Genomic DNA, 22966 nt, shown 5'->3' with positions numbered 1-22966 from the left:
AATGTAGGTTAATTTCTTTATCAATACAAAATCCGGAATATTCTTTTACAGATTAGAAGAAAACTTCTGTCATGTTTCAGAAAGAAAATTAAATGTAAAATAAGTCTAAAAAGTAATTTGCAATTTGTTTTTAGTAAATTGCTTTCTTATTTTAAAATCCTTGACATAATGGGGAAATATCATTTTTTTTTAGTAATTAACTTAGATACATATATACATGCATAAATACATACATATATACATACATCTTACTTTCTACTTTATAGTATAGATATATACATACATACATACATACAAGAATCGCTCTCATAAATGTATAGCATAGTGCGCAGATGGTTAACAAGGCCAATTGTTTCATTAAAACGTTCATAAATGCAAAGAAATGTTTTAGTATACTGCAGCAAGACATATTTTTCTCCCGTTCTTGCTTTAGGCCTATTGACGTAAGCAATGGCAAGTTCGTTTTTTTTTCCATTGACATCATATAGATACATACATATAATAATGGCTCAGTTACTCTAAATAGGATTTTTTGATCTGGCATAAAATAGAGAAATAAATGCCAAGTATTGAGAGGTATGGCTGTATATGTGGCGTAAATCCTCTTATTACTTTTTTTTCTTGCACAATTTTCTCCAACCTCCATACTTGGATCAAGTTCAAATTTTGGACAATTACGTATTGTTCATGACTTCACGTTAATCCATTTAAAAAAAACAACAACAATTAGTTAAAAAATTAGATATAATTTAATGTTTTGGTTTCATTTAGTAAAAAAAGAAGTTTATCTCTACAGTTTTGAGATACATTGAGTAATTTTGCGGTCCTTCCCTTATTCTTTAAAAAAAAATTTTTTTTGTATTTTTCGTGTTTTGTCATTTGTTCTTTTTTAAATTTTGTTTTGTAAAGTAATTGTACTTGAATTTCTGCTTTGGGATTGATCAAATGGAGAGATGGCTATAGGTAATGAGTGCCTAAATGTGTACGTTCACAAGCCTTTCTCACAAGTACAGTCGTCCTTTCTAAACCTTGTAGTGTGCCAGCAGCCTAAAGCTTGTAAAGAATACGGTGAGAAAGAAGACCACGTATCTGTTGACACTTACCTCCTGAGATGGTAACTGTGCAGAGACGACTCACTCCTTTTCCACTCAAAAGAATACTTGTCACGTTGTTTATTGTAGCGCATTTGAAATACTTGCTGAAAGAAGTTAATTTATATGAGTAGTTCCCTGAGAAGCATTGTTGTACACTATTACCTTGAAACGGTTCAAAGGTGATGTCATCAATATTCGCTGGTGAGAAGACCCAAAAAAAACAACAACTTACATTAGCGAAACAAGAAGCAATATCCCAGTGACTAGACAGATCGCGCAACAAATAGACAGACAGACAGACAGATATATAGATAGATAGATAGATAGATAGATAGATAGATAGATAGATAGATAGATAGATAGATAGATAGATAGATAGATAGTAAGATAAACAGACAGACAGTCAGACAGACAGGGGTGGACTGGCTATATGGGCAAACGGGCAAATGCCCGGTGGGCCGGTACCGAATGGGCCGGTCTGGTCATGACCAAAGAAAAAATTCAATGCAGATAACTAAAGGTTACAAAGACAGTTTTTCTGGAAAAACAAATTAAAAATCGGCCCCCGAAGTGGTCCACCTATTGTCTTCACCAGGATTTAAACACGCGATTCCAGTTCCAAGTGTTTTACCCCTCCATATATTATTTAGCGTACACTTATATTTTTAAAAATAATAATTATTAACATGTTACATGTAATAAAGAGAAACTAAAAAGATGTATTCTTCTTACAAAATTAGATAAATTGGCAACACCAAAAAATGATTGACCTACTTTAGCACTTTAGGTAGCTAGCTACAGAGTACAGATTTATACAAATGACTTGACACGCAAGACTTTCCCCTCGCAAAAAAAAATAAAAAAAAAAATTAATATCTCCATTGTCATTTGTCATACAAACTAGACGTAGAACTAGCTAGATCTATACCTAGTTTTAGATCTAAATCTAGATCTAATATCTAAGTCTAGGTCTAGAACTAGTTACTGTTGAATTTTTTCTTTGGTCATGACCAGACCTGCCCATTTGGTACCGGCCCACCGGGCATTTGCCCGTTTGCCCATATAGCCAGTCCACCCCTGTCTGTTTGACTGTCTGTCTGTTTATCTTACTATCTATCTATCTATCTATCTATCTATCTATCTATCTATCTATCTATCTATCTATCTATCTATCTATCTGTCTGTCTGTCTGTCTGTCTGTCTATTTGTTGCGCGATCTGTCTAAAAAATGTAAAATGTTTTACATGTTTCGGATAATTACTTCCTAGTCCAAACCTCCCGCAGGACGACGGGGGATAGGAGCGGGCAGGGTTTGAACCAGGGACAATCGATAAATCTGAACGACAGTCAAGCGCAAACCGCAAGACCAGGCAGCCATCCAAGTCTAAGTCTAGATCTAGAAAAAAATCTAAGTCTAGAACTAGAGTTAGATCCAACTCCATATCTAGATATAAGTCTATATCTAAATCTAGATCTAGATCTAGAACTAGATATAGAATCTTGATATAGAATTTACTAAATCAAGACTAGAACTCGTATGAATTTGCCTTTTGTAATGGTGTAAATGTGTACTATGCCGAAGCAGGACGTTTTGGCGCCGCCGTTTTGGAGCAAGGGACGTTTTGGCGGGAAATACATTATACACGTTCATTGTATTATTTCTTTTAAAAAGAATTATGTATATTTATATTTTGCATGAGGGTTTGTGTTAAGACATTTTTCACGTACAGAAGAAGAAATATTTGTGTCCGCTATTTTTAATATTTTAGTTTGTTATGTAATTTTTGTTAAATCTCTAACATTACACAACACCAGGCTGCCATCCATACTTCACAGTATGCATGCATGAAATAGTCAAAATTACTAAGTTATTAAGACTTTTTTTTGTTGTTGGCCGCTCTCGGATAATTTCGCACCTAGGGATGTCAAGAGGAGTGCTAGAAACAGATTTTCGTCTTACGCGTGAGAGAGGGAAGGGGTGGAGGAAAGAGTATATACAAGGAGTGAAATGTGCGCAGAAGAGAGGGGGCGGGTAATGACACAGGTAACGACTAGTCCCAAGTAGATGATCGCCAGATGCATGACGTCAACGACCAGTGCTCGGTTCTGGTCTTGTTTTCTTTTGTTTTAACTCTACCTGCGTCAATGCGAGATGTGTCATCCAAATCGCCCCTACCCAATTTCTCAAAATATATCTTTTCAAAGTATCTTAGTGTCGTGAATTATTTTTTTTTAGATCTATTGTCTCCCCTAGTGTTTGTTTATATTTGTGAATTCACGTTAGAGTTTGTACTGACCACATTCCGTGTCTTGATCTTTACTATGTGTGGAGTTATTGTCGTCATTCAGCGTAATAGAGCTTTAGATGTTAGCATGGTGTTTGTTATATGAAAGTATGGCACTTACCTAGTTCGTTTGTTGCTCTAATGTCAAATACAAAATTGTCTTTTGGAAAGAAATCGAAAAATGTCGCCAGTGCGATTAGCAGAACTCAGTATAAATAAAGTGTGTGTGTGGGGGGGGGGGGAAGCATGTCATTACTGTCACGTCCCCAGTGACACCTCATTGTTCACAAAATGAGGACATTGTAGGCCTACCTATCTCAAATCAGGTCAGCGTACCCACGCTTAAATGCCAGAAAGAAGCCGATTAAAACTTAGTTCAAGGCTACAGCAGGGAAACATAATTAACGTAGGTTAAATTACAAAAACAATTAAAAGGAAAATTAAATGTAAACGGGTCAAGGAGTCAAGGATGGGTATTGAGAGTGTCATGGTTCTTTATTCTAAGAAAAGATATAAAAGGAGGAGTGTTAGCTTGAGACGAGAGAGAGAGCTAGAAAGTTAGACTTAGAAGTCGCTAGTTTTAAAGTAAATAGTTACTCAGTTTATTGTTAATTTTTACTGAATCTTTTATCTGTTATATATATCTGTGTACATACATTTATTGTTTCAAGTTCAAGTTTTAAGCAATTAAAACTCAAGAAAAACATATCAGCACTTTGTTAATTCATTGCTTATTAAAGTGTTTGAACTATAATCAAGGCACCTCCGGACCTGCATGTCATAAGTTTATACCATCAAGATCTTCAAGTCAAATAAACATAATAAACACGTGACAATTACCATTCAGAAATCTGACTTATTATATGTCTATATTTATGAAATAAGCAAAATCTTTATATTTAAAAAAGAAACAATTCGCTGGACGATGTTAGAATGCATACTATACATACAATATTATGGTAGAGTGAAAAAAACATTGTTATAAAAGCTACGTGCTTATTAAATTATCGTCAAATTATATCTTGCGCAAAAACGTCCCCTGCGCCAAAACGGCTTGTGTCAAAATGTCTATGCTATTCGTATCCGATTCATTTCTTAATACGTTAACGTGATACTACTGTTTACATAATAAATAAATCTTCACATCTAAACTGTCAGAAGATAAGTTATTGCCTTAATAATTTAATTTTTGTTCAAATTATAATACATTTATAATATATATATATATATATATATATATATATATATATATATATATTATAAATATATCTAGATCTGGGCTGTATTTAGTCTTATTTAGACTGTCAAGTGTAGGCCCATATAATGAGGATTTGTCAAAACTATAAAATTAGTTCTTTTTTTAAACTTTCAACTAAAACGAAGTTCGTTTTAAAATTATTTTTCAAAATAACATTTGAATCAGTATTCTTTTCCATGAGTTAGTTAATAAATGGAAAATCTATTTTATTATGATCCATTTATACTTTTTCCATTGTGAACTTTGAACTATGAATGTAGCTTGATTTATTAATGAAGAAGTCTGTGGCCTTTTTTAAAGTTTTACCTCCTCTGAAGTATTTCATTGAAAAGTGGTGTGTTTTAAATAATCTGCTAGCATAGATAATTTAAAAAAATTAGATGGTTCACAGAACTTGGAATGATCTAAAGTATCATGATGTCCGATTTTCATTTTTCTTTTCTAGTTTCTGAGATCTAAACGGGACGGACGGACGGATAGACGGACGATCGGACGCACAAACAGGCCACACAAAACAAATAGCTTCTTTTTCCTCTTTTGGGGGCCGCTAAAAAAATTCACTATACACTGTACGTATAATTTTTTTGCAAAACGTTTGACCATACTTTTTGCTATGTACGAGCGGCAAGGACTTCAATTCTGCTTTGATGTCTTCAAGGTTGTGTTTGGCCTAATCATTTTACTGGTCGGCATGGACGTTTGATAGCACTCCATATTGTTTTTGTTCCTTCCCTCCCCTGACTTTTGATGGTTCCATTTACAGTTAACGAAAAAGAGGGATGAGAGAGGTTAACCTAGAAAACACTGCTATAAAGCAAAACAAAAACACAAGTTTACAAAGAGAGTGTGTGTGATCCGTCGGAGTCGGATCCCTGTCGGATCTGCTTATTAGCAAGGAATATTCAAGAGGTGATTTAATTTTGATGGTCAAAAGTTATAATGTTTCAAAGATTCATTTGCCGTTGTAAAAAATGTTTTTGTTTTGTTTTACATGTTTCGGGTGTTCCTTCTCAGTTTAAAATAATGAACTTCTCGCTGGACGATGGAGGATGGCAACCCTGTCTGGTCGTTCAGTTTGCGCGCTGGACAGTCGTTCGGATTTATCGATTGTCCCTGGTTCAAACCCTGCATGCTCCTATCCCCCGTCATCCTGCGGGAGGTTCGGACTAGGAAGTAAACTATCTGCAACTCTGAAGTAACATCCGAAACATGTAAAACAAACAAATAAACAACCCGGGACCGTCGAGACTATTAGTTCAGCACGCTAACAGCATGACCAGGCATTGCTCTTAACTTAATAATAAACTAATAGCCTATTATTGATAAAGAGATATATTACACATTACGGCATGACATCTATCGGATATGTACAATAGGCCAATATCAGACGAGCGATTTTAGATAATCTTTCAGCATTGCTTTGTAATTAAAAAAAAAAGAAAAAAAAAGAAAAGAACAGATGTATAGTGCTTGTACTTCGATGTCTCAGCACAGTTAGGCCTATCAACAGAGATAGCGTCATTTTTTATTCAAATGGAACTAGAATGAGGATGTAGATCTACCTAAATTAAACTTCTGATTTAGCACTCTTAAGATCTATATCTACTAGATCTAGGTCTAAAATATGAACTTAGAATAATGTAGCTGTAATTTAGATAAGATTTATGTAAAACAATGTCATAGATAATCTATCAATAGACTGAATGCAACATTAAATTAAAAAATGGTAGATTAGTTTTAGTATATTATAACATTGCAATATTGATCAAAACGTTTGGAAATCAAAATCTACACTTTAAGTCTAGAAATTAAAATTCTATATCTTAATCTAGTCTATATTAAACAAAACTGGATATAGAAATTCTAGATCTAGTCTCTAAAATAATTTTAATTAGAATATAAATCCAGATCTAGATATACTGTAATAAAAATCTAGATCTAGTTTTAAAAATCTAGATTAGATCTAAATCAAGATATCACTCCTTTTTTAAACGCGAGTCATTTTTATTTAAATGTAAGATTAGCAGGCAGTGCCTACAACGGTTCAGCAGCCTTTGACACCAGTCCAGGGTATTAAGCAATTGTCTAACCAATGGGACAGTCCGATTTGTTTAACATACAACCAATACGTCCCCTTCCCGGGGCAACCTCTGACTCATTTTCATGTCACGTTCTATATTCGAAAACGCGGGCCTGGGTAGGACAGACGGAATAGGCCCCGACCATGCAACGACAACACTGGGTTTATGGTCGCAAAGTGTGCTACCATTGGAAAATCTTATCTTTTAAAGGGGGAACGGTTCCCCCTACAGGGTGTGAGTCAGGTGGCCAGCACTCCCCGGGCACAACGCCCGGTCCCAGTTCATCGCTTCAGAGTGCCGCGACGGCCTCTAGCACATTCGGGGGAGTTGTGTCTCCCCACTAAATCCCGAAAGGTGACCGCACCAGGAGACAAGGCAAAAGGGGTTATTTGTGCACCCCCACCCGGTTACGACCGTAGCAAGAAGCTTCGGATAATCCACCTTAAACCTGAATCGGCAGTTCTCGCTGAAACAGGTCGAGGTCCATACAATTGTAAAGCATTACTAGGCTGATGTCCTCAAGTGTCGGGAAACTCAACGTCCGGTCGAGGGACCACCCCTTCTTTATGGCTTTACGGCTTACCGGTGTTCCTGCTCGCGGTGCCAGGTACTCGTAACGTTTGTGAGGAATTCGTTAACGGCCCGTGTTGTGGAATCCAGCGCCCCTGTGGGACCCGGACAGACGGATATGCTGACAGTCGAGGTGTTCAAATTTGGTTAGCGATTCACATGCGTAAACCTTTACAACCCACCCAAGTCCGAGCTGCAATTCAAATTGCTTGTGTCTTACGGCACAAGGATGATCGTTGCAGGTGATTTTAACGCTAAGTCATTCACCTGGGGGTGTCTGGAGACAGATGTCAGACGGCGGTGACTGCTCGAGATATGCGACAAAAAAATCTAGTTGTTCTGCAGTGTAAAGACTGCTTCCGACCTTTTTGCACACTGGCAATGGGGGCGTGTCACGACCAGACTTATCACTAGTGTCAGCTGATTTAAAGCTGCAATCAAGAGTGGACGTGCTCGAAGACGTCTGTAGCGACCACCTGCCGCTCTTGGTCACAATTGAACTAGCAAAGCTCGACACGAAGACCCCATACAAGGAACCGTAATGGGTGTACAATCATGCAATTCGGGGCCTGTTTAAGAGTGCCCTTTTGGTATCTCGCTTTGGCACGCCTAATCCAACTGAGGAGGGCCACGCGTAGGCGGCACAGTCGTAGACCAAACGATGTTAGCCGGACGTGCTTATAATAAGCTGTCAGTTGAGGTAAAGGAAGGGGGGGGGTACGAGACAAAAATGGATCAAGACCTGTGCTAAAATGGATCTTGCAGATGGTCGACAAACATGGAAACTCCTTAATAACTTAGCTAGGGCAAAAGATCCAAAAGCAGCAGCAACCCTGCTAACGGCTCAAGGCATGGTGGTCACAGACCAAAGCCTCGTCTATCAACTTACTTTATCTGTCTAGTAAGAGGTTTGTACACAATATGTCTCCCACACCCGTACTCGGATCAAGTTTAAATTTTGCACAATTATTTCAAGTTCCTGACAACACAATAATCAATTATTTTAAAAATTAAACAATTAAACGGTACTTATAGTAACTCTTAGAATTGGTCGTTTTCCTGTGCACATGACAATCAACGTACTAAAATGGTACTTTTATCCCTCCATACATATTTTATCTCAAGACTGTTAAGTCAACGACGTTTAATATTAAAAACAAAAATGTAGTGTTAGTACAATACAGTTGCTGTGGAGTTTATACCATCGCTGGAACTGTCTATTGTAACAATGAAGAATGACAGCCTCATAATCATCATGGGTATTGAAGCTCTAGTCACCGAGTTATTTGTCTGACACGTTGTTACATCACCGTCGTTATAAATTGTTATAGGTGCTCCCCAATGAGTGGCCAGATCACCTGTGTCAACAAATAAACTGTTAGTTCTATTTTCCAAAAGGAGCACTTATTTCTGTTAAAGTGATGTATCTAGATGTCAGTTATATTTCTGAGTAGTATGTTGATTTATTTAAGTCAGTTATATTTCTGAGTAGTATGTTGATTTATTTAAGTCAGTTATATTTCTGAGTAGTATGTTGATTTATTTAAGTCAGTTATATTTCTGAGTAGTATGTTGATTTATTTAAGTCAGTTATATTTCTGAGTAGTATGTTGATTTATATAAGTCAGTTATATTTCTGAAAGTTAAGTTGATTTATTTAAGTCAGTTATATTTCTGAATACTGCAATTGCTACAGACACTTATATCTGGGCGTAGCCAGGATTTTTTTCAGGGGGGGGGGTGCGGGGGATTTTCTCCGCCCCCCCCCTCGCGAAATAAAATATATATGGATGTATTGATGTGTGTGTGTGCCTGTGTGTGTGCACATAATTAATCTCTATTACATTCTGACCCTTCATTCTTTTGGACGACGTTTATTGTGCCCTAGAATAGGCTCTTCTTGGAGTTACTGGAAAAATTCTAGACTCTCCGCCCTTGCCAGCAAGGGGTATCGGGGAGCGCGACAGCCCCCCCCCCCCCCCAGCGCGTGGCGAAGCCAAGCATAATTTCTGTTATTGAAAGCCAACTAAATGTATACTCTGGGGTATCTACAGTGCATTATCTTGCTATTAAAAAGTTTTATTTTAAAAATCTAATGTGCTATTCTTACTGACTTAGACCCACCCGCGTCGTTTAGCGCATTTGCCGGCAAGCTGTTTCCACAGAAATCTGTTACTGGTAATGTCTAAAATCTCTTCCCAACTGCTCTGAGGAACTCCATGAAAGTGTGGCGCCAAGTTGTACTAGGATGTCATCGCAACTCTTATTATGTCGGAGAACATTTCATGCGACATTCTGTCACAACCTTACTAAAAGGTCGACTCCCTGTTCGGCTTATGATTTCCTTGATTTAGACCTGAACTCTATAACTGACTCCTAAAATCCATCTTAGCCATCTTTGTTGAGCCACAGTTAGTGTTTTTCATTTTCGGCTGATGACTATTCATTGCACTTTATTAATGGAGCCCAGCCACTGGTAGAAATTTTTAACCACTCTTGACTACGCTCTTGAAATTAGGTGACTATTTTGCTTTAGATTTTATATCGAAACGGGTAGTTTTATCGTAAACATAATCTGTTAGGGGGTTTTAAACTAAATAATTTCTGGATTTTTTTTTTTAATTCAAAACCCCATTTAGCTATGGTCATAGAATTTGGTGACTAGTTTCCTTTAGAGAAAATATTGAAGAGAGAGGCTTTCAACCTTAAAACGCTCTGTAGAGGGATTTTAAACTGGAAATCATCTGGAGGAAGGGGTGTTGAACTCAAAACCCCCATTGACTTGGCCACGCTCAAATAATTTTAGTGTGTAATTTGATTTTGTTTGTATACTGAAGAGGTATTTTTTTTAGTATCAAACCCCTCTGAAGGGAAATTTAAACTCAAAACTCAAATTGGCTTGTCTACGCTCATAGCATTTTGAGTGCGTAATTTTTTTTTTATTGAAGAGGTATTTTTTAGCTTCAAACCCAGCTGAAGGGGGGTTTAAACTCAAAACCCTTTTGGCTACGCTCATAGAATTTTGAGTGTGTAATTTGCTTTTTTTATACTGAAGAGGGGTTTTATCGTAAATTTTGGAGGTGATTTTAAAATCAAAATCTTCCTTAGATGTGCTCTTGTAATTTGGGGATTGTCGTTTGCATTTTTTGTTTTTTTTTGTTTTGTTTTATAGAAGAGGGGGTTTTAAATTCAAAACCCCCTAGGCAGGGTAAACAGAAGGTCTGCAAACACAAGGAGAAATTCAGAGAATTCAAATTTTTATTCTGCATTCATAGATTCGACTAAAGCTCTTGGTAACGTTAGTCGTGAAGATCTTTGGCTTCCGAGATCAATTCAAAACTATAATGCGTCAAAGTTATGATGACGTGCAAGCAAAAGACCTTAACAACGAAGTCTACTCTTAAGTCTTTGCCTTTCTTAAATGCAGTGAAGCTGGCTGCTAGCTCCAGCATTTTTTAACTTAATGTTCAATGCATAGGCTGTAAGAAAGTTACGGCACTGTCGCAAGTCTATTCAATGTTCGAAGACTTTGTGCCCTAAATGCCTCCAATGAAAACGACCTTTAAAAAAGCTTATACCTATTAACTAACGCCAGCTAAAATTTCTGCCTAAGCATCAATGTAAAAGAAGGCTGATGTGTTGTACCAACCTCCTCCAAATAAATCAGTAACAGATTCAGACATACTTATAGAAGGAGAACAAAACTAGCAAAAAAGTTTAACATGTTTCGATTGTGGAAGTTTCGGAATTCCAGATATGCAACAAATTCATAATTTTCCACTGCATACTGAAGATTCTGTGCACTGCTTTTATTGTCCAATCTTTCAGTTGTTGATTCAGAAAGTTTCTTCAACAGAGCTTGATGATTTTGTCGAAATGCAAGTAAAATGCGACCTAGCTTCTTCTCTTTCGGAACACCTTTTATTACTCTCCTTTTTTTAAACTACCGGCTCAAGATTCTTTTAGTTAGGCCCACTTCTGGGGTGAATTGGAAAAAGAGTTGAACAATTCATGTACAGTTAAAAAAAGGTGACAATTGCTGGATCTATCTCAGCAGAATGAAGAGCTGCCAGGCTCAGAGAGTGATTATCACAGTTCAGAAAGGTTGCCTCTGGATTTATGTCTAAGAGAAGTTTCTGCACACCATACAGATTGTCACTCATTGTGGCTGCGTTATCATAGGTTTGACATCTGCACAGAACTAAGTCCAGTCCTATGTCTTTAAGATTTTTTAGAACACGTTCTTCATTATGTTGTCCATCAGGTTTCAAAATTTCCAAGTAACCAATGAGTGACACTTTTATTTTGACATTATCAACAACCAAGTAACGATCTATTAGAGATACCTTTCTTGATGAGACACATCTGGGGTGGAATCAAGCATAAGAAAAAAAAACTTGTTTGACTTTCCCAACTATTCGTTTCCTAACTTATTGCCCATCAATTTAATAAGCTCATTTGGAATTTCTGGTGAAAATTAATGTGTCTTCCCATATTCGATTCTATGTAAGTGGTTGTTCGTGACTTCAAAAAATTCTGCCAAAAATTTCAAAGATGCTAAGAATATCCCATGATTGTGTAAATTCAGTTTTTCTTAGTGCTTGTGTTTGTTTTTGCAAAGTATTTATTAGCTGCTGCTACACGCTTCAGAATATCTCTACTTTATTACCGGTATTTCAAAATTTGCGCATGAAACATATGTGACAGTTCATCTGTTTCTGCATTAAGCTTTTCTTCTTCTAACTTCCTTTCAAAAGAGATTGTCTGTGGTGGACTCCTTCTTCATGTTCTTTCAGTCTCTCAGGTTTCTTTCATTTGGTGAAACTAACTCCTGTTTATCTTATCTTATATAATACAGACGTTACTTCAAAAAAGATTACGTCCTACGCGTCATGCATTTAGTCATGCATATTAACCAATGACTTAAATTCTGCCAAGTCACTGGTTTTCCTGGCTATCTCAGGCAACCCATTCAATGCTCTAATAGCACTAGGGAAGAAGAAGTATTTGTACAAATTTGTCCTAGCATATGGGACGAGGCATGTGTCTTTATCTTTGTGTCTTTCAGAGTATTTTATTGAATTTTGTTTTTGTATTTAAAGATTATGGTTCAGTGTCTTATGTATAATTGCTACTTTACTTTTGAGTCTTCTGTCCTGAAGGCTTTCTAAATTTAGTGATTTTACTAAAGGTGTTACTCTAGTGAAATGTGAATATTCGTTTGTTATGAATCTCACTGCTCTAATTTGTGTCTGTTCCAGTTTCTTAATGTTTTCTTGAGTTGAGGGGTCCCAAACGGAGGATGCATATTCTATTATTGGCCTAACAAAGGTTAAATAACATTTTAGTTTTATGTTCTTATTTGATTTATAGAAATTTCTTTTAATAAATCCTAATGCTTTGTTTGATTTTTTTGTAGTTTCATCAATATGTGGATTGCATGACAGTTTTTCATTTATTATAACACCTAGGTATTTTGCGTTTTTTAGTCTGTGTTACTGGTTTGCCATGAATAAGATAAGTGGAATTAATAGTTTTTAGTTTTTTTGTTACTCTTAACAACTGACATTTTTCTGGGTGGAAAGACATGCTCCAATTTGATTCCCATTTCTGTAATTCATCTAATTCTCTTTGTAAAATATCTGTCTTGTGTTGTTTTTATTGTTCTATATATTATGCAATCGTCTGCAAATAATCTGAATTTTGTTCCTGAAGTAATGCAATTTGGTAAGTCATTAATGTAAATTAAAAATAGTAGTGGACCCAAGACTGTTCCTTGAGGTACACCTGAGTTTACTGTTATCGGTGTTGATTTAGAGCCATTTATTATTACAGTCTGTTCTCTCCCTATCTTTAATCCACTGATGCAGTGGACCATTAATGCCGAAATATTTTAATTTTTTAAGCAAACTATGGTGGTGAACTTTGTCAAAAGCCTTAGAAAAATCTAGTAAAATAGCATCTATTTGTTCACTATTATTTAAACCTTTTGAAAAATCATCAATTAGTTGTGTTTCACATGATCTATATTTCCTAAAGCCTTGTTGGTATGGTGTGAGGACATTATGTTTGTCTAAGTGGTTAATAATGTCCCTACATATTATGTGTTCTATAATTTTATATGTGATGCTGGTAAGAGATACTGGTCTGTAGTTTCCTGGGTCAGATTTTTTCTCCTTTTTTAAATAGGGTTAGCTTCTTTCCAGTCCTTTTGTACTCTGCTGTGGTTAAGTGAAGCCTGAAAGAGTATTTTGAACACTGGGGCTAGCTCATTGCTTAGTTCTTTGAGTAATCTAGCTGGAATACCATCAGGTCCAGACGCTTTATTTGGTTTGGTGTTGGCTAATAGTTTTTGAATTCCATTTTCTTGTAGTACTATATCTTCTATGTTGTCTACTTGGTTCAAATTCAGTAATATGTCTTTGTCTCCTGGGACTGAGAATGCTGATGCAAAGTATTTGTTTGGATGTTTGCTTTAGTTTCATTATCATTATGTATTGTTATGTTCATCTTTTAATGGCGCTATGCCTGTTGTTTCCATTTTCTTAGACTTAATGTATGACCATAGGTTTTTGTTGTTATCTTTAGATATTACATTGTTTATGTATTCACTCTGCAGCTGTCTGCTTACTTTTTGGGTTAAGTGTTTAATTTTTATATACTTTTTGTAAACTCTTTCTGCATTAGTTTCTTTAAATTTTCTATATAGGCTTTCCTTCTGTTTACAAAGCTTCTTTAGTCTATTATTAAACCAGCATTTATTTATTTTGTTTCATATGTATTTAGTTGGTATATGATTTTCTATAATGCTTTTAAGATGGTTTTTAATGAAATTCCAGAGGTCATCGACTGGTTGGTTAATGTCTTTTTCTAATAAGAATGTTTGTTGAAAGTTTAATGCAGCTTGGTGTAGTTGTGTTTTGCTCAATGCACTAGATGTCTTTTCTGATATCTCAGAAAACAGTAAACATGCAAAATAAAATAGACATCTGAAGTGTGGTGTGAACAGGAGCCAAGATCGGTTGCCAATTGTTCCTGTTGGAAGCATTCTAGTGACCCATAATGTCAAACTTCGTGGATTTATTTTGGGTTAACTCTACCGTAAACAAAATATCGTTCATCTTTTTAAAAAAAAAATAAGCTACCATTTAACACAATCTTTGCTCGCACTTCCTCAGATAAAATTCCAGCCTGGATCTATCCGAAGTCTTTGTACTTAATTACAGCCTCTTCCAATTTCTGGAGAAAACGATTTTGGAAGACTATCACTTGACTCATCATCTGTATCCCTTACTTCCGAAGTTTTCTCTGACTGTGATAAAAGGGTATTCCCCTGGAGTCTCTCTAGCACTCCTTCTCTCATCAAGAGACATTTGCAATTCTTCGACTACTGTATCTTTGTATGAATCATCTGAATAGTGATACTTTTCTTTGACACGTTCATGGTGTCCTTTTGTTTTCAGTGCTCTTATCAGGATTCTTCTTAAATGATAAGGATGATGAAATAAACTACCCTATATACTAAATTACTTCCTGAGAGTAACACGGCACTAACAGGGTGCTATGGAAGTTACTCCTTAAAATTGAAAGTAACCCCGCACGGAAAGAGCTACTACTCTGTGTGGAATACATGCAAAAGGGTTAATAACTTATATCACAACGTGAAAGCAGGATTACATGACAGTGACGTCATATTTAATTAATTGAAAAACACATTTCGGACACTCATTTGGGGGGAGGCCACCTCAATTGGGGGCCCGGAGGGATCTTCAAATTCTCCCCCTCCTCCCCCACCCTAACTACGCTATTATGCTCGATTGATTTATATCTTTTTCTTTTAAGAATGTTTGTCGAAAATTTAATGTCACTTGGAGTAGTTGTGTTAGGTTGCATTTGCTCGCTTAGGTTTCATATAGGTTACTGCTTTTATTAGACTGTTTATTTTAACAAAGTCATGATCCACGTATTGTTTCCTAATGTACCACGAATCCAGGTCTGTTAGTTAAACATAGTTCTAATATGTTATGTAGTCTAGTCTAGTAGAGATTCTAATTATTTGATCTAATTTTAAATTGTGTAATATTTCTATGAATAGTTTATTATTGTCATTAAGGTTTGCACTTTGTAACATATTATATATATATATATATATATATATATATATATATATATACAATGATTGTATTCACAGTAACACATTTTATTTAATTTTAATTGCACTTACGATACTGGCAAAGGTATCCGAAATATCCACGAACGCAAATATTTTTCCCACATCCATCTGGGGAGCATTGCTGTTGGCAGAAGTTACACTTGAATCTGCATTCTGGACCAAAAAATTTATCGGGGCAGTCTGTTTGAGAGAAACACTTTGAATGGAGTTTTAAAATACATGTATTAGGTAATCCCCCCCTTTTTTTTTTTGTTCTAAATAACGAGGTCTTGTTTTTTTTTTTTTTAAATGCTTGTCCACTTTTTGAATTTGTATTCACTTCTCTCAATCTGCCTCTTCTTCTTTTCCCTGTAACTGTTCTTTGTGGGAAGGTCTTGGCGAGGTGAGGACAGCGTGATATGGCCATACAAATTTAATTTGCGATTATTCTTTTACAGTAGTCGGCAGATCTTTATGGGACCAATGAGCCATTGCTATCATGTTGTGTATAAAGCTACAAAATGGTGAGGCCAAAAACGCCTCAAAAAAATAACAAAATAATTATTGATTAAGACGTTTTCCGTGCAAACAAATCTTTCTCCCCCCCCCCCCCCCACTATTTTTTTTTTTAAATTGGTAAAATTGGTGATGTGATAATAAGCAGTGTTAAGACTTGAGCTAAGATTCACATAAATAATTCCCAGAGTTCAATTTCAATTCGGATGATATCTGTGTGTGTATGTATCCAGAGGCCGAGGCTTTTGTACTCTGGTTTTGTGCCTCCTCGTGAGTCTGGCGAGACCTTTGCGAACCCATAATGTTCAGTTGCACACTGGGAATTTAATTCCTGCTTCACCTTGTATCAGTGTCACCTTGAGTTTCTTACTCTTGTATCAGTGTCACCTTGAGTTTCTTACTCTTGTATCAGTGTCACCTTGAGTTTCTGACTCTTGCATCAGTGTCACCTTGAGTTTCTGACTCTTGTATCAGTGTCACCTTGAGTTTCTGACTCTTGTATTAGTGTCACCTTGAGTTTCTGACTCTTGTATCAGTGTCACCTTGAGTTTCTGACTCTTGTATCAGTGTCACCTTGAGTTTCTGACTCTTGTATCAGTGTCACCTTGAGTTTCTGACTCTTGTATCAGTGTCACCTTGAGTTTCTGACTCTTGTATCAGTGTCACCTTGAGTTTCTGACTCTTGTATTAGTGTCACCTTGAGTTTCTGACTCTTGTATCAGTGTCACCTTGAGTTTCTGACTCTTGTATCAGTGTCACCTTGAGTTTCTGACTCTTGTATCAGTGTCACCTTGAGTATCTGACTCTTGTATCAGTGTCACCTTGAGTTTCTGACTCTTGTGTCAGTGTCACCTTGAGTTTCTGACTCTTGTGTAAAATTTCTTCGGAAATTGTCTTTCGTGTGTTTCCGTCGCCATTCGGCGCAGGCTCCGTTGAAAGCTCCCAGTGACGCTTCACGGGTGACTTAGAAACATTTTTTTTTCTACCTTGGAGAGGTTGAGATGCAGAAAGTTACGGCACTGATGCAAGTCTATTCAGCGTTCGAAGACTTTGGGCGAAAGTAAAACAGGACTGCATCAGAGACATGCTATTAGCAGATAATTGTGCCCTAAATGCCTCCAATGAAAACGACCTTTAAAAAAGCTTATACCTATTAGCCAACGCCAGCTAAAATTTCTGCCTCAGCATGAATGTAAAAAAAAGACCGATGTGTTGCACCAGCCTTCTCCAAATAAATTAGTAACAGATTCAGACATACTTATAGAAGGAGAACAAAAGTTACAAATCTGTCGATTGGGGAAGGTCTCATAAACATGTTATCGTTTATAATATTTTTTAAAACTTGTAATTTTTTTAGATTTGTATCAATTGTATGATTCCGTCTACTGCTATTCGGTTTGTTTGAAAGGAAAATGTTTTCAAATATTTGATCACCGACCATACAATTAATAGACAGAGCTCGTTGATGGCTAAATTTAGAGAGAAAGGGCTGCCTCAGTTAGTTTGTATCAAAGTAAATGCGCTTCTCTATGTTGTTCAAAGCGCTTTGTTTTCTTCTAGGGCTATGACGTCATTTGAAGCAATTCTATTTTGTGTAGTACACTTTTTTTTTTTATCAATGTCGCGTTTTTTTCTTTAATTATTTGATGTGACTTTAAAACTCTTGGATTGCAATTCGTGTAGTTTGATAGACAGCTGTAAGTTTTGAGGTCCTAAATAATATTTGGATTTATACTTCTACACAGTCTTATCATGTTGCATTGTATCTATTCTAGGTTGGACTCTTTGACCCCTGTTTGACGCGAGTTTGATATTCATTACACGGATTCGTTCGTATTTATAGTTCTAGGTCAGACGTTGGAATCTCTATTATTTATTTCTGTAGGGTTTCAGTATCAGCGTTATCTAGTCCATCGTTGGGTCGATATTGTTGTATTACCCTGGACATTGTTGTTGTCATCTTCGTCAGTTTTGTTGGTCAGAAGTTAATGACAGTCTTTGTATGCTGCTTACATGATTGATGTTCATAGACGGTTTCCTGTTACAGAGACGAGACTTAGGCTTAAGTTAAGAGACCGTGATGTTGTTGAAGTCGTTATCAAAGAGTGGTCAATGTTGTGAAGCAACATAATATAAAGGTGTTGACATTATTACAAATTTTTTTAAAAATAATTAATTGGAATGAATTCATGACTTGTTCAGTCTTGTGAGCTTATGACTGATTGCCTTCATATTTATTTATGATTAATTATCATGATAATTATTCCCGTCATTCACTTCAATATCATCGTATAAATATCATCGTATAAATATCATCGTATAAATATCATTGTATAAAATTCATATTTTATTTTAAATCAGCCTACACATTGTTTATTAATGTATGTACAACTGAGTGTGTATGGTGTGTCTGTTAGTCTGGACTAGTATAATTATATATTATAGTATAAAAGGAAATATAAGTATTCTTTAATACTTACTCATATTGTCAATGAAAATAACACTTAATCAACCTAGACATTTGAAATATCTAATAATACATGATCAAAGAACTGAAGAGTGTTTATGAACATAATTTTAGGGTTGTAATATAGGGCAGCTTGCCCAGGTACTCCTTATGAGTTGTGCACGAGGGTCACACCTATATAGGATGTCTCCATTCTTTTACAAATGTCCTCCCATATAACATGTATTACAAGATGTTGTCCTGGGGCCCTGCCTTGCAGACACATGACTTTGGCTCTGAGAACTTAGCTGATCTTAATCTTTGCTCTATTAATATTTTTCGCATTTGGTTTGTAATTTTAATCTGTGAAATAATCACACAATTCTAAATCAATAATAAATTTATTTTAAAAAGTGACTCCCCATTGGCTTGTATTGAAATGTCCATCAATAAGATTATTTTATCCCTGTGATGCCAAACCGCATTCAACCAGAGCTCAATATCCATTTCCAAAGCGCGTGTTGCTGGTTGATTAATTTTCTGTCTCCTAATTTTCCCTTTAAAATGCCGGAAAACACCATGTTACTGGCCGGGTATAACCCGCAAAACGTATGCGAGGAATCACTACCTTATCCATTATATACGACGTACCTTCTTGTTGGTAACTATCTAGAGACATTGAAATAATGAGACCTATAGTCCAGTGTATCAGTTTTATGTGTCGAATTTGAAGAGGTCCTTTCATTCTAGTGAAGAGAAAAATAAATGTCAAACAATAAAATATAGAAATATATGAACCGACAATTTTAGAATACTTTTTTTGTGTGTTAGCAACAGTGAACTCCTAACTCAAAACCCTAACCCTAATTGTAAAACTATAAAGCTATAAAGTTTAAATCTGCCACTTGGTTTCATGTCAGAAGTTTGGCTCAAACATTTGACAAGGCGAAACAGAAATATTATCCCAAAATACAATCACAGCACCTTTCGTAATCATTAATGGCTAACCTCTGGAAATAGATGACCAATTTTGTTACCTGTGCTTAGGGCCAGCCATACCAAAAGCGGGCCCATATGCGAAACGGATTTAGCGGGGCCCAATCAGGCTAAGGATAAGGATAGTGTAAATCGATATTTTGTATTAAAAAATAAATTCAACTTTGCACTTCATTCATTTTTACTACATACAAAATTACGATTAAATAATTTTAGTTTACGAGCCTTACTTGAATCGAAGTCATACAATATATTATCAAAATGTCTTTAGATCTAGTTTTGTACGCAAGAAGCTTTTTTCACCAGAAACCACAGTTACAGGTACTGCTAAAAATATTTTGAGCGCATCAAAGTAGTTTGGGAAAGCAGTGTATCTTTCATTAGTGGACAGATAAGCTAACATTTCTTACGGGGTTTTAGCAATAGTGTTACTTAGTACATTATGCAATGGACTTCATTCACCAATCTTAAACAACATTGAGTCAAGTGCTCTTCTATCTCTTCAATACAAACTACGATCTAATTTTCGTCAGCAATGTTTATCACGTGCCTTTTTTTGGGGGGTTATTTTATCAATATTATCACGTGACCGTTCGTTTTAGTGAATGAGGTCTCGCCCACATATATCTGCTGACTGGTCTGCTGATGACGTCAATGCTTGCTCGGGGCTCGCTGTAAACTTGTGTATGTCATCACGCTGAAGGCTCTTGAAGCAGCCAAGAAACCCAAGTAGATTGTAGTTTGATTTTAGCTGTTCAGATATCGGCACTAAGACTTTATACTGCTTCAATGTTTCATACAGTGTTTCCGATTTACTTTTAATTGACTCATCATTAGTCTCAGACATCCTAGTACAACTTGGCGCCACACTTTCATGGAGGTCCTCAGAGCAGGTGGGAAGAGGCTTCAGATATTGCCAGTGACAGATTTTTGTGGAAACAGCTTGCTAGGAAATGCGCCGAACGGTGGGTCTATGTCAGTAAGAATGGCAAAATGATGCACTGTAGGTACCTCAGAATATGCATTTAGTTGGCTTTCAATGCAAGAAATAGTTCTTAGAGGCGGGGCTTCGCCCCGAGCCATGGAAGCTCTCAGCGCTCCCCCAGAATAAGATCCCCCGAAAACTCCACCCGAAAAAAAATCCTGGTTACGTCCATGCACACGATTAAATATATATATATATATATATGTGTGTGTGTGTGTGTGTGTGTCTGTTGAGGAAGGGGGTGAACAAATCCCTCCTACCCCCTCCCACCGTATAAAAATCCTGGCGCCAACTTATAACATACTATTTGTGGGCCGGTTTATATGGTACTACCTGGTCCGATTTTGATACCCAGGCCGCACCTGATAAAGGCATTAACTACCTGATAGCTTAGGCAATATTCACAATCTCACATTTGTTTTTTAAAAAATGGGAAGTGTAGAGTAGTTTGCTGACAACCAAAATGCTAAAGCCCTAGTATAGCAGCTCTAAAGTGAGCACTGTGCTATATCAAGTAGTTAAACGTGATCAACTAAGTCATGGCTAAAAAAAAAAAAAGCTGAATAATGTCTAACCTTTTATAATTAAGGCGGATCGTTAAAACACATTTTTAAAATGTTAAATAACAAAGGAAAATGCAGAGGGCAGAGTGCCAGGACATCATGGCTACGCCCATGTTGATGTTTTAAAGAACTAGATCTAGATTCTGCACAAGTCAAAAGATGATAAGCGCCTTAGGATGTTCAGTCTATTCTATATTGATTATATCTAGATTTGTAGTGTCTATCACTTTTATCAGTATAAAGTAATTAAAAATAGCTCCAGGTCTAGACTAGATGTCTAGATCTAGATCCACTATTTAAACTATTATCTAATCGATAGATTCTAGATTTAGATCTATCGTCTAGTACTAGTTACCTTGTACAGATTGACCTAAATGTTACAAGCAATAGATCTATAGATACATTATTATTTGTCCAGCAAAGGTAGTGAGAGGATCATTCTAGAAAGTAGATTTATAGAACTAGTTTCAGTTTAAATCAATAAACATATGAATCAGGCATAATGAGCATTTTTCGTTGTCAAAGGAGATTTTTTTAGACGAGTGCTTAAGTGCTCAACAAACAATTGCTATAAATAAACAAACAAGAAAATCCACAGGAGTGATAGTGCGCAGCTTGTAAGAATTTTAAAAGCGTGGTTTTAGAATTTGTCTTCAATTCCAAAATTAAAATGGATTCTCTCGCAACCATGCGACCTAGTGCCATTAGAGAATAAAATACGTTGTCTGAATCAGCCATGAAAACCAATGACTTGGCAGAGTTTAAGTCATTGATTAGATTTAGATGAACACATGCGGCAGAATTTAGGTCATTGGTTAACATGCATGACTGAATGCGTGACGCGAAGCACGTAATCATCTTCTTTATTGAAGTAACGTCTGTATTATATAAGACAAGAAATGCGTAGTGCCTAAATATTTTCCATTTTAAGTAACATCTGTCATTTATAAGATAAGACCTGTATTGGAGGTCATCTTCTTTTTTGAAGAAACGTTGTATTTTATAATAATAATAATAATAATCTTTATTGTCCGTATGGAAATTTGTCCTACAATTTGTGCATTACACCAAACAAAAAAAAACATTATAACTATAAGAAACCAAAGTGTATATTCACACCAGACGCACTCATAATTTACATGTGACAAAGTTTATATCAGATTATTCTTATTTAATGATTTGGTTGCCAGGGGAACAAAAGAGTGTTTGTGTCTGTTTGTCTTTGCTATCGGTGTCTTGTATTTCTTTTGTGACGGTAAAATCACAAGATCCTGACACAAAGGGTGATTCTTTATTTCGAGGATCTTGTTAGCTTTTTTATAGATGTTTGTCTCAAACAACTGCCCAAATGGGGTTTGTTTTTTGCCAATGATTTTGCCAGCAGCATTTAGGATTCTATTAAGTTTATTTTTATTTTTAATGCTCTGATTGCCATACCAGGCAGTGATATTAAAACTTAGAATATTGCAGATGTGAGCGTGATAAAAAAAGATATCTTATAAGATAAGACAAGATTTTTTTTAGGTTTAACAAGGACACTTAATTGATCCTTAATATCGCCAACTAAATAGAAAAAAAAAGTGATATATTTCTTAGTGTATTTTTTTAAGGAATGAAACTGGCATATAATTCTAAAATACACAATTATATCTCCTTTAAAGAGATTTACAGTAGTGGGCGACACACAAAAAAAAGTAAAAAAGAAGCTAATATTTTGAGCTAAACAACACCAATTGTTGACATCATTGTTTTATTTATGTAAATTATGTCACCATCAAGATGGTAAAAAAAAAAAAAGATGGCCTGCCTAGGGCCAAAATGCTAGATGTCAAAATAATTGGCAGACGTATGAGAGAGCTTCAGTGTACTACTCGAGGCTGATCTTCGAAAGCCCCAGGACGATGATCCAGTGAGTAACTGGAGCCAGCTAAAAGCGATACTTCAGGACGTGACGGTCAAAGTCGTGGGATACTGCAGTAAACCCAATAGAGACTGGTTTGATGAGAACAATACCGCAATT

General features: G+C 36.0%; 1 protein-coding gene across 10 annotated transcripts in view; it reads right to left on the bottom strand.

Moving 5' to 3' along the window:
• Positions 1-21465, bottom strand: part of LOC106061386 (multiple epidermal growth factor-like domains protein 10) — a 61376-nt gene extending 39911 nt beyond the window's left edge. For all 10 annotated transcript variants that reach the window (XM_056013642.1, XM_056013643.1, XM_056013644.1 and 7 more), the window contains exons 1-5: positions 21349-21465; positions 19054-19148; positions 15513-15641; positions 8491-8646; positions 1104-1292 (exon numbers count right to left, since the gene is read on the bottom strand). In XM_056013642.1, coding sequence (XP_055869617.1) covers positions 1104-1292; positions 8491-8646; positions 15513-15641; positions 19054-19147 — 568 coding nt within the window. In that variant the 5' untranslated portion in view covers position 19148; positions 21349-21465. The remainder of the gene's footprint in view (positions 1-1103; positions 1293-8490; positions 8647-15512; positions 15642-19053; positions 19149-21348) is intronic.
• Between the last annotated feature and the right edge of the window lie 1501 nt (positions 21466-22966).

This window comes from Biomphalaria glabrata, chromosome 16 (genome assembly GCF_947242115.1).
Source record: "Biomphalaria glabrata chromosome 16, xgBioGlab47.1, whole genome shotgun sequence".
NCBI classification, from domain to species: Eukaryota; Metazoa; Mollusca; class Gastropoda; family Planorbidae; genus Biomphalaria; species Biomphalaria glabrata.
Note: the sequence above shows the minus strand (reverse complement) of the source record. Positions and strands in the feature narration are given on the sequence as shown.